Source organism: Panthera uncia, chromosome F2, assembly GCF_023721935.1.
Source record: "Panthera uncia isolate 11264 chromosome F2, Puncia_PCG_1.0, whole genome shotgun sequence".
NCBI classification, from domain to species: Eukaryota; Metazoa; Chordata; class Mammalia; order Carnivora; family Felidae; genus Panthera; species Panthera uncia.
This window is the reverse complement of record NC_064812.1, coordinates 34037883-34050618: the sequence shown is the minus strand read 5'-3', so window position 1 is coordinate 34050618 and position 12736 is coordinate 34037883. Positions and strand designations below refer to the sequence as shown.

The window sequence follows — 12736 nt, the reverse complement described above, 5'->3', positions numbered from 1 at the left end:
CATCCTAAGATAGCAACACTATTCCCAACTGTTTTAGTTCTATTTATAGCATTTAATATCTGAAAGTGTACTATGCATATATTTGTTTTCTGTCACTCACACTAAAATGAAAATTCCCTGAGGGCAGGAATGATGTCTGGGTTATTCCCTGCTGTATCTTCAGTGCTTGGTAACATACCTGGCACAGAGCAAGAACTCAGTTACGATTTGTTGTTGAATGAGTTCTCTTTTCTCAGAACCCTTAGAGGGCCTTGTAGAAATCTTCTTGCCCGTTCATCTAGGGTTGGAGTTATTTAACACTTATTTATTTATTTATTCTGCAAACTTATATGCTCTTAGAAGACAGAAATTATGTTTTATTAATTTGGGGGTACACAAGAAGCATTCAAATAATGGCACTACCTCTAAAATTCCAAACAGCAACTGCAGCCAGTATTTTGTATAGGGACTAACGTCAGGGATTCAGATGAATTATAGTAGTAAACCCAGAAGGATGAAAAAATACATCACATTTAATTTATAAAGTATTTCTGTGCATGTTACAAGAGATTATAGTAAATACAATTACTTACTGTTCCACATTTTTAGAACAATGCCATTTTCAAAATATAAAAAATAGACCTATCTTCAAAGAACCATTTAAATATGGCTTTGAAAACCACAATGTTTATTTACAACTAGATGGAAGTGCAACAGCATTCATAGAAGTTTATGATAAATAAAAATATTATTCTGGCATCCTTTGGGGACAGGCTTTTATAGATATTTATAATGACTCATAAAAGTTAAATCAATAATGGCCATTAGTGTAACCTGTATTTAAACCTGAATATGAGCAACTAATCTAGACTAATCGTTTATTTGGGATCTGGACCCATACATCTCATAGTTGAAATAAGAAGTTAAAGTTTCCCATTTCCACACAGTTTCTCAACATACAGATCCCAATCATTCCAGTATGTGTGTGAGGTGATCTATTAGTGATTAATAGCCAATTAGTGACTTATAGCCAAATATTCTAAATAAGGGCAGACACAGCTGCATCTGAGTTCAGATTTTGTTAAGTTTAAGAAATACCAAGTACCAATGTCAAAAAATATAATAACTGGATCCACAATTACATTTTAAATTATGGAAGAGCCCCCAGGGAAAAAATTAATGACAGAATGACAACAAATATATTTCTCAAACGAAGAGAAGTATATACGTCTCAAATTTCCCTAGTTAGCACGTTCCAACTGAATTTAAACTAACGCACATTTACGGTGTTGTTGTTTTTTTTCCCCTCACCAAAATTTCCCAATTCAAAAATGGTCTGGATTTAAGCAACAATTTTTCCAGCAAATCCTTCAAGTTTAATTTACTCTTGAAACAACGACAATTCTTTTCAGAAGCCATTTTCTTGCTATTGCACACAGACTGATTTTAAAGCCGATCCAGGCAAATGAGTTCACAAAAAGAAGCACATTCATCTAATCCATTTAGCAAATGCTGTGATCAGCTTCTACTTGAACACTAAAATAGAGAAATTTGTGAAATTCTCCACTTGACGTCAGTTTTACTGTCATGTGGATGGGAGCCATTTCTGGCAGAGGTAGCCAAGTCCCAAACATATGGGGAAGGCAAAGAGCAAAACAACATTGCAAAGTCTTAGCAGTTCTTTGACTTCTAATGATTATACACCAATTTCCATTATGAACCATGTTGCTGTGCAGCATTCTTCTGAGGTTTATACCTCAAACACAAAGGAGCAACTGCCGCGTTAAGCAGACGAATTGAGATGATCTTCTTCTAGCTTACTTTTTTTTCCTCTCTGAGGTCAAGTAGAAAATGTGAGACATTTTCATATACCACAAAAGTAATACAGCAGGCTGGGGTCACTCTAATCAAATTGGGGGCAATTCCTTTGTAAAATCCACCGATGCCTTCTTTCCTTTAAAAGGAAACATAGATAAATGCTTAATTTCCTACATAGCTGGCCTGAAGACACAAACGCTTAATTGACATATGGCATGGAACCAGCAGTCAAACCTCCTTGTGACTGTAGTCCATGTTTTCAACATCCTGAAGCAAGGTAGTTTATGAGCCATTTTACATTTCTTCCGTGGACTGACTCGGGAAGAGAGGGTAGGGACACTTCAAAACTGAGTAGTGCTTTAATGATAATCTTTCAAATGTCTCTAAATGTATAAACATGCAAGAGTATTAACTGATCTAATATAGGCATTAACAATCTTACAGCTTAGATAAATGGCAGACAACACTAAATATAGCACCCATAAAATAAAACTTTATTTCCTTAATGCCTAGAGTAGGAACTTGTCACTTGGGTTCTCGATAAATATTCAGTGAACTAAATTTAAACATTCTAAATATTCTGCTCTGGCCTTTTAAAGAGAAACATGGGGATATCTACCTATAAACGTTTATCTACATGCTGAAGAACAAGAACCTCCTTAATACACAGAGACAAGTATTTGCAAGTTATTGTGCAAGTAGCAGCTTAACTGCATTCAACTACGTTTTTTTATGACTTCCTATATTCATTCAATGCCATTCAAGTATTTTATAACCACTAAATTTTATTAATTTGTCGTACAGATCTCATTTGGTTCTTACAGCAACCCTGTCAGCCTAGATATTCTAAATTTACAAACGAAGAAATCAAGCCTCAGAGAGATTAAGTCTGTCTTTTTTTATGTAGTAAATGGGAAATGGAAAAGCAGGGGCCACCAGCCGTGTTTTCACCACAGCACGCCGGCCTTTACTATAAAACTAATGGCAACAAGACATTCTGAGATATGCAAGGTACCTCCTAAAAGCCATTCTGATATACCACATACTCTCACCTCCATGTCTTCGTGATTACATCCAACACGCCCTTGTAAAACATGTGTTGATCCTGAAGACGAGCTCTCACAACTTGATATGGGTATGTTGCCGCTACGGCAAATATTTTCGATAGTGCTGCAACAGATATATATTCTACTGTGCTCTAAAATGACAACACAAAACATTTGTTTTTCCTTAAAACAGGATTTCTTTAAAAATACAGAAATAAAAATTATATAGGAAAACATGTAAATGGATCTTTAAGTGAAAAATATGGTTTCCCCCCTTAACACAAGCTCTGTGCAAATAAGGGGTTTTATTAATATTTGTGTGTCATTTGCCTATAAAATATTTAACTATAAATTAAATTAGTGGTAGTCATCATCATAGCAACATTACCAAAGTAAACGTGATAAAACTGCATCTATTAAATGCCCACAAAAGTAAATGATATCTTTTTTTTTTACATTTTTTTCTAACGTTTTTCATTTTGAGAGAGAGAGAGCGTTAGCGGGGGAAGGGCAGAGAGAGAGGGAGACACAGAATCCAAAGCAGGTTCCGGGCTCTGAGCTGTCAGCACAGAGCCTGACGTGGGGCTCGAACTCACAAACCATGAGATCACGATCTGAGCTGAAGTCAGATGATTAACCGACTGAGCCACCCAGATGCCCCAATGATATCCTTTTTTTTAAAGAACCATCTTACCAACTGGGCTTCTGGTAATCTATTGATATGCTGGTTGTATTTCAACTTCAACAATTCATATGCCATAAATTGAAGGGCACCATGTGATGTTCCAAACAGCCCAGGAATAAATCCCTAAAGGGAATGATGAAGGAGTATGAGGCAAGCTGAGGGCAAAGTACAAGTTAGTACCCGCCCCACCCCCATCCCCCGTTTCAGGTGGGACATGTGTGATATTCCTTGGACACTCCAGGCTTCCCAAAAACAAGAAAGGACAAACAACAAATGGTTAAACTGGTAAGAATCTCCACCAGTTTACCAGAAAAAGGCAATCGCATCAAAAGCCTAAAGTCCAAGAACTCCCTACTGTCTTAATGTTAATGCCTTGCTGGAGGGAAATATAACCTTAGCTAGACAAGTCTTCAACATGTGAAAGTCTCTTTGGAAACTCCCTCTTGACTTTATCTCCCTGAACTCCATAAAATGGTCACCCCCCACAACCCCAATGCAGCTCTTCCTGCCCATGGGTCCTGTCCCCACACTTTAATAAAATCACCTTTTTGCACCAAAGACTTCTTGAAGAATTCTTTCTTGGCCATCAGCTCCGGACCCCATGAACCTCCCCATCATCCCAAGACTTCATCAGGGAACAATAAACACACACACACACACACACACACACACACACACACACACAACAACTAAGCACCAAGCAAGTTCCCAAGGGACCACAGTTTCTAGGGAGGGTAGTAAGGAATGAGTGACTGTGATGTGTGACTTAGTGAATGGTTACTGTCCAAATTTTAGACAGGCCTTCTCGCACCCACCAGGGTCATGATGACATACCTTACGGTAAGAAGGATAAACAGATGAAAGTACAATTTCCATATTATATAAACCAGAATTTCAGTTTTCATTCAATTGCTTCTTGCCTGAGTCTGGTCTCTTTTCGGGACTGACTACAGGTTTTTCAGAACTCAGACAATAGAGCCAAGGGAAGTTACAGTGTTCGGTTTTCCAAAATATATTGATAAGTCATTACCTTATACAATCCTCGCACACCTTCATACTTATATATTTTCAGAAGTGTATCAAACATTCCTTTATACTGTCGTTGTGAGGAGTTAACAACACCATTGTACTGTAACATAAGGCGAGTTTTTGTTACCCATAATGGGTTTGTAATGCAGAGGGTCATGGCTCCTAAAACCAAATTTAAATAAGATTACTCAGCATACAGGTAATTTGCCACTTGTGACAATCCAGATTAATGACAGTCCAGTAATATAAACAATGGGGTTGCCCAGGGGCTGTACCTACAACAGTGAGAGCAAGTCTCTGAGGCACAGTCTTAGGGTTAAAGCGTAGCCATAGTTTTGGTGGTCAGAAAAAGTTCCTCAGTTAGTGGGAAGTAGATTAAAAGGGAGCTGGAAATGTGAAATGCTTTCCTTTTGAGGTGTTGAGGACAGCAGAGACATCCTGGCTCTTAACCAATACAGCCTGGAGTAGAGAAACAATGAAAGTCCTGGGAAGCAGACTCTGACAGCAGATATAAACATTTAGGAGAAGGATATGGTATGACCCAGATGGGCTGATGATCAGGGGAAAAGGACCAGGAATCCAACACCTCAATAATCTCTGCATGTCCACGCATATCCACCCCGACTTTCCCACAGCCCTCCTCAAATCCATTCAAAGTAGCTACGCATCTCAAAAATTAGAGAACTATAAAATAAATTTTACATTCTTTACAGAAAGTGACAATTTTGTATATGTTAAGTTTTCCATTTGCTGAGTTTCCTCAATAGTCCGTTATTCCTCAAACATTTATTAAGTCCCATGGTAATTCAGGTCTGTGCTAGCAGCTAGGTATTCAAAATGAGATTTTTTTCGGACGAGAGCTATCAGTAAATAAGGTGTCAAAGTATGAGTTATAAAGACATGAGTCCTACTTTGCTTCTCTCTTTGAAATATTACACATCCATGAGGCAGTTAAACAAGGGTACTAAACTGTCTAATTTAAAAACTGAAATTATACCTTAATTGAAGAAAATATACCAAATTATCTTAAACTATCAGGAAGTTGTAACTTTTCTAAATTTTACTTCCTTTGTGATAACTAAAATTCTTGCAATCTGTCCAGAGTAACCAATAAGAACAGTTGCTTTCTAAGATATTCCATGTGATAACTGATTAGATAGATAAGCATAATTAAACTCTACCGTTCAAAGGGGGGAAAAGGCAAATAAAACAAAAACCCAAAGTGAAAATCAAGTTAGAAGTTAATGTTTTAGGGGCACCTGGGTGGCTCAGTTGGTTAAGAGTCTGACTTTGGCTCAGGTCATGATCTTGCAGTTTGTGGGTGTGAGCCCTACATCGGGCTCTGTACTGACAGCTCGGAGAGTGGAGCCTGCTTTGGATTCTGTGTCTCCCTCTCTCTCTGCCTGTCCTCTGCATGCACTCTCTCTCTCAAAAATAAAAAAAGTTGATGTTTTATATTTCACACACTGCCTTACCAGCTTCAGCAGCCGAGACGAGGTATTCTGTTGCCTCTAAACGATCAGCTCTTCCTTCTGTCTTGTATGATTTGATGGCATTGTAACTAAAAGAATTAAACATGAGCAGTTTGATAAATATTTGAATAGGTATCACAAAGCAGTAAAGTCTGTTTGAAAATGTGTGTAATTTAACAGCAGTACCCCAAAAGTAAACGTCCATGCCCAAGGCAAGCACAGTTTCAAGAGTGGATTTGCTGGAAATGGTTTACCGTAAGAGTTTGCCACCCCTTCCTGCAAATGTATACGGGTAGCACTACACATGCAAAATATTTTCATCACGTACTCATCACTTAAGAAAAACAATAGGAAAACTGGGAGGGGGAAGGCTGTAGCAGTGGTGAGGCAAGTGGGCACACAAGACAAAAAGATATGTTCAGGGACTATGGAGCAGACTACAAGGACCATAAGCAGCACACAAATAATCATAATAAAGACAATACAGACGGTGTCATAAGAGATTGAGAAACTACGGCTGAGATCACAGAAGGCTTGTGTAGGAGGTGGCACTGGCCGGGCATGGAGATGGGTAGTTTCAACAGGGAAACAGATGAACATGAGCAAAGGCTGTAATAAGGGTGGAGGGAGAAGATGGAAAATTGAATCACACTTGAGTGGCACACTGACATTTGGGCTTTACTTGGCAGAAAATCGAGAGGCCACCCAATGTTTCTCAGCAGAGAAGTCGAATCAGCCTATTCTCTCTAGCTCCAATTTCCATTTTCCTCTGGGAAGAAGACTTCAGCTACAAAAAGCCTTCCAAACTCTACCAATACCATTCTAACATGAAACAAGCATACTTTTATAAGAAATTCTCATTACACACACCTTGCGTTCATAGGGCTTGTCCTTAGAAACTCTCTTTGGAGAGCCTACACAACTCCAAATTCATAAAAGAAGAAATTTTATATGTATAGTTTCACATCTAGGTTTGTCTTAGAACTGCAGAAAAATACATTTTTTAACCATACGAAGGTTAAATGTTACTTTGCATTCACTTAAAAATATCTTCAGGTTGTGGTTTGCATACTGCCATAAAAGTATTGGAGGGGAAGTCGAATATGTAACACAAAAGAGAAAAAGGCCGATAGACCAGGTATTGATGTTCTCTTAAAAATGCCATGTATTAAAACAAAGAAAAGCCTCTCCATTCCTGGATTCAGTTTCAAATTATTAGAGGCATCTGTGGAATGCCCACACTCGGACACACTCACTAAGCTCAATGTACCTGTCACAGGTGCTTTCAGTGGCTTCTGCAATGGACATGAGGACGGTGAGGAGACCTGACAGGTGAGGGAGGAAGGAAATGATGAAGGAGGGAAGATGACGGTGCAGGTCAAGTTAAGAGGCAAGATGGGATGTGCCTCAAACTCTTTTAGCCAGGCACTGGCTTTTTACTTTCTGTTCCCAAGAGAGAGCTCCCTTGGTATGTGTTCTTATGGGGACCCCGAGGCCTGTCCTCCTCGGCTTTCTTACTTCATCAGGAATCCGAAGTATTTTGGTAAGGCATCTTCCTGAACTCAACTCACAGAAGTGGCTTCTGTAGGTAAGAGCATTTCTCCATCTCACCCTTTCACCTTCTTCCTATTAAGAACTTTCTTCCAGACCAAATGCCTCTGATAATAGCTGACAGAGAATGAAATAAACACTGTGCTCTTTCTGACCCTTCCCATTCAAAGAAACTGATTAAAGGACTCATCTTGCTTCATCAACTGAAATGTAAAATCACTAAAAACAAAGTTTCTTTTTAATACTGTAAAATCTTCCAGATCTACTCACAAGAAAAAGTAGAGTCCCCAGGATAAACCTGCACCCCACACATTTGGGGTTACTCCTTGGTAAAGTCCCCGTAGTCCATCAAGTTTCCAAATGGTAGTCAAGCAATGCACAATTCCTTTATATTTTGGTCTCAGTTCCAATCCATCACTCACTGCAGTAAAGGCACAAAATTAGGTGAGAGGAAAGTTCTAGCCCCGAATCACATATAAACATAGACATCACACAGTCATATTAAGGAGGTAAATTCAGAAGAAAACTCTTTTTAACGTTTATTTATTTATTTAGAGAGAGAGGGCAGGAGAGAATCCCAAGCAGGCTCTGCGTTCTCAGCGCAGAGCCCCATGAGGGGCTCGACCTCCCGAACTGTGAGATCATGACCTAAGACAAAATCAAGAGTCAAATTCAAGACACATAACCAACTGAGCCACCCAGGCAACCCTGGACTGAACTTCTCTACTGACAGTCACGGCTCCTCTCAAGGTGGCCCTCTCTCAATGACTTTCTCCCTTTGACCTTTGGCCCTTCAGGTGGCAAGAGCCCAAGCTCTTTCTAGCTCCAGAATATTGCAGTATTCCCAGGGGTTCTGCTATAATCTCATATCTTTGTAAATAGTCTTTTCAAGCACCCCCCCATGCCCCAGAATTATCTTATTTTGAATGTGCCTTCTGTTTCCTACATGGAAATGGAATGAAAGAGAATGTCAAATTTATAATCTAGATAATATTTTTATAAAACTGATATTTTACTATATATAGTTTTGCATACTTTTTTCTTCACTCAAGACTATATTGTGAGAGTTCCTGTTATTAAATAGGCCTCCAAAAGATTTTTAAAAATGATATGATGGTTTTCCCTCTCATAGATACCCTATCATTTGGTTAATCATTCTCCTAGTTGACCTGAAAGCTGTTCTCACTTTTTTACTATTAAGAGGTCTCTAGTGAATATGCTGTATAACATTTCATACAAATTGCTATATCCTTAGAATTAACTATTAGAATGGGCATTAATATGGGTCAAAGGTTATACATACATACTGAAACTGCCCTCTAGAAAGCTTATACAAATAACAGTCCTCTAGCCATGTAAAAGTATGCCCAGTTCACCGTCCCCTTTGCTGCTACTTCATTGTGCATAATGGAGTCTGGCTGAGAATCACTGTTTACCATTACCAGGGAAAGGGAGAAAAGCCAATTTCTTTCATCATTAACCTGATAATGTTACACCATGAAATGAGATTAAAGTACATGAGGCTTTGTCAGGAGACCTGGGTTTGAGATCTAACTTCCCTAATTAGCTACACGATTTTAATCTTTCTGAGTTATAGCATCCTCATTAAAAAAAAAAAAAAAAAAAAATGGGGATAAATATCCCCTAACTCACAGGTTGTTGGGAAGTTTATACAAATTTAAAAGCAAGTAACAGAGGGACTAGCTCTCAGGAAATGTTTGGCTGTGTATTTCATAATCTTTCTGATGCTTCTCTTGAATTTCACTTCTTTTAGTCTTCTGATAATTTTTTTCCTAAGTACCTTTCCATTTCCTTTAAATAATAAAGTCACAACATAATCTCTCTCTTGAGGTAAAAAACAAAACCATAAAAAAACCATCTTTGCCTTTTCATAGGTATGAACCACTGATTTCTTCATTATTTTGACAAGTCACTTAATTTGTAAGACTTTTTAGACTCAGTAATAGGCAACACTATTCTGTACCTTATACTTACCCCGATACTATAATCTTACCTACCCTAGTTAGGGACAAATCTTTAAACATGAAAAACATTCCTTTGTACGCATACTATTTTATTTAAAAAAAACTATTTATTGACTCCTTATATTGCCAGGCAAAGGGGCAATATAAACTTAAGTAGGACACAAATCCTGACCGTGAGGTCAGATATAGTCTTCAAGACAAAACAGAGCAGCAACAACACGGCAAAGTTATGAGCACTATGGTAAATGAAGTGCTACAGGATTACAGAAGAAACACAAATAAATGTTCTGTACAGAAGGAACTGGGGACACGCAGTCGAGTGACGGGGAAAATGAGAGAGAAGACGTTAGCATAGAGCCTTGAAGATTGATGAGAAACTTGTCTTTGGGGAAAGGAGAGAAAGGTTTATCTCTAGACAAGCTCAAGAGCTGGTGTAAATCCAAGGAAGCACCGCAGTGCCTGGCACTGTTCGGGAGAACATTAGGGACTTGGTATAGCTACAGTATACAGGGATGGTAGGAAATTTGGCTGGAAATAGGGCAAGAACCTGTTACAGTCTGAACTGTGTCCCTCCCAATCCACTGAAATCTGATTTGGGTCTCCACCCCACTACTGCAAGTGCCCCAAAGACCCCAAAGAGCACTTTGGGAGTCCTCTCTTTCTCACCAACCATTTAGTAGCACCTACGACTGTCTACCTCCTAAACATACTTTTGTTGGCTACTTTTACACCACACTCTCCTGATTTTCCTCTCTTTTTTCTCGGGCCACCAAATTTCCTTTGCAGCCCCCTTCCACTGCAACACTTAACGCTGTGACCCTGAGTCAGTTACTTGATTCCTCTGTGGCTGAGTTAGCTCATCCACAAAATGGGAGAAATAACAGAACCTAACTCTAAAAATTACAATGGGTTAATAAATATAAAGCCATTAAAATCATGCCTAGCAAACATTCAGGAAGTATTAGTTTAAGCCACTGGGTCTTGCAATACTATATATACATAGGCAAATCAACTATTTTGATTCATCTTCCTAAATTTTCCTTTTCTATCACCACTTCACACTTTATTATGACAAAGTCCTTTGACTCCTAGATCTTTAATTTTGTCTTCCCATCTAATCTCAATTATCTTACCTGCCAATCTTGGCCACACTGGTCTCCTAAGACTTTCCCCGAAATGGGAAGGTTACCGATCTTTTCAGACACCATGAATCCCCTTTCTTCATGCACAATCTTCTTCATAGCACAATCTTAAACTCACCAAGTCAACACTATTCCTCCATGATCATTTCAACTGTCACCTCTTCTCCTAGACAAAACCCTAGAGACACCGAGTCATACAAGCCTACAGCCATGTCCAAAATTCTTCTCTTCATGTTCAAGCCACTGTCTACTTGGAATTCTTAGAGGTAGAATGGTGAATGGTTAAGAGTCAAAGGGTTCTGGAATTAGACTGCCTGGGCTCAAATCCCACAGCTACCATTATAAACTTGTGACTTCAGCAAGTTAGTCAACTTCTATTATTTTCATTTGTATAACAGGGATAATAAATTCACAGGGTTGTTCAGAGTAGTAAATCAGAGAATTTACTAAAAACTTTAAGTTCATTGACTTGCTCTTAGTAAATGCTCAATGAATGTTACTTGTTATAATTTTTATTTGTGCACACTTCACAAACTCCACGGAAGTTACATGCCTTTCTGGGTTTTCTTCTAGGGAGTATACTCCATAATTTTCACTGACTGTCCTTCATAGAATGGCTTGTCTTCTTTCCAACTATCAAATTATCAGTCTTTCTACGTGGAACTTCAAGATCTAATGGGACCCATACAGATGGTCATCAGCAATCTATAATTTTCTTGATAGTCTACTCGTATTTGGATTTATTCCATTTTGCTCTTGATTTCATGTTGTCTAGAATTATCTTTTATGTGACTAAGACTCAAGCCTATAATTTACACTGTAAGTTCCCTGAGGACAAGAACTTTAAGTACTTTGTATTCCATACAGTGGTCGACAAATATTGAGAACAATACGTATTATTGTTCTGACTCTTGAAGATGGACCACTTCTGCAGACCTAATTCTCAAGGCAGAACTTGTGGTAGTAAGAAAACCAAACGTCAGAAAACAGTTTCCCAGTAGTTATCAAGACCTTCTCTGAAACTATCTCCTCCAGAATTTACTGTTGAGTTTAACTTCTAAAGTACTTTGCAAAAACTCAGATTCACTTAACTCAATGCACTTAATTCAAGAAACGTAAATTTAAAACACAGTATTTGGATTCGAGCTAACTATTCCTTCATAGGATCTTGTACCACACCATAAAACACCAAAACCCTTCAAGAGAATCCTATCCCGTATGCTGAAGATTACGCCCTACTCTAAGCAACGGTTCCGCAACTGCCAAACACGTGGCTACCTTAAGATTTCAAAGTACCTCCAAGGGTGAATGATTTGCACGTGTGAGGGCTAAGCCCTAAAACGTGACAATCTTTTTCTTATTTTACAAATCAGGCGTTGAGTCCCGCATCGTACCCAATATGAACTTGTCTCAGGCTTTTCTACCCCTGCTCTCCATCCCTTAGATTCGGGGAGCGGGACGACGGCGGCCCGATCTCTTTCCCACGCTCCCCTTCCTCAAACCTAGTTCCAGGTGAGCCAGAACAGCATTTTCTTTAACGCTCGCTTGGTAGTATGAAGGAGGCAGGGGGGAGCAAGGCTTCCTTTTGCGCTTTTATCACCCAGTTCGGGATACCAGCAAGGATAAGGAGCCCGGGGTCTGAGTGGCCTCTTACCGGCGAAGCGGATCTTCACGAGGTCGAGCGGGTGCAGCGCGAGGTTGGACAGAACCCCGCCGCTCACGCCCGCTACCAGATTCTCGTACCGGACGTGGCGGAATATCGTGCTCCCCACCGACGACCCTGATCCCGACTGGCCCTGACCCGTCATAGTCCCAGGGCTCGCTGATACCACGCCCAGGGCGGCGGAGGTGGGCCGGGATGCAGTGACCGCCACCTTGGCGACGGTCGCCCCTTAGGAGCAGAAACCTCAGGGGGAGGCCAGCCCACTTCCGGGACGGGCGCAAGTACGTGGTAACTAAGCGGAGAGACCCCAACGCAGAGCTAGCGTGAGAGGGGCAGGGCAGCACGTCACGCCAGCGGAGAGAGCGA

At 39.7% G+C, this 12736-nt stretch overlaps 1 protein-coding gene across 1 annotated transcript; it reads right to left on the bottom strand.

Annotated features, from left to right (window-relative positions):
* Positions 1-335: 335 nt before the first annotated feature.
* Positions 336-12613, bottom strand: SLC25A32 (solute carrier family 25 member 32). The gene is made up of 7 exons (XM_049633022.1): positions 12362-12613; positions 7851-8001; positions 6033-6118; positions 4559-4719; positions 3538-3651; positions 2850-2995; positions 336-1933 (listed from the first exon to the last, which is right to left on the bottom strand). The coding sequence occupies exons 1-7, from the start codon at positions 12513-12515 to the stop codon at positions 1792-1794; spliced, it is 954 nt and encodes a 317-aa protein (XP_049488979.1). The 5' UTR covers positions 12516-12613; the 3' UTR covers positions 336-1791.
* Positions 12614-12736: the final 123 nt, after the last annotated feature.

Bases quoted from the DNA above. Each gene is read 5' to 3' on its own strand.
- SLC25A32 (XM_049633022.1), bottom strand. From the start codon at position 12,515: ATGACGGGTCAGGGCCAGTCGGGATCAGGGTCGTCGGTGGGGAGCACG. The intron at 8,002-12,361 runs GTAAGAGGCCAC...CCTTTACTGCAG, and splicing joins CGTGAAGATCCGCTTCGCCG to TGAGTGATGGATTGGAACTG. The intron at 1,934-2,849 runs GTGAGAGTATGT...TTCCTTTTAAAG, and splicing joins GTAATCACGAAGACATGGAG to GAAAGAAGGCATCGGTGGAT.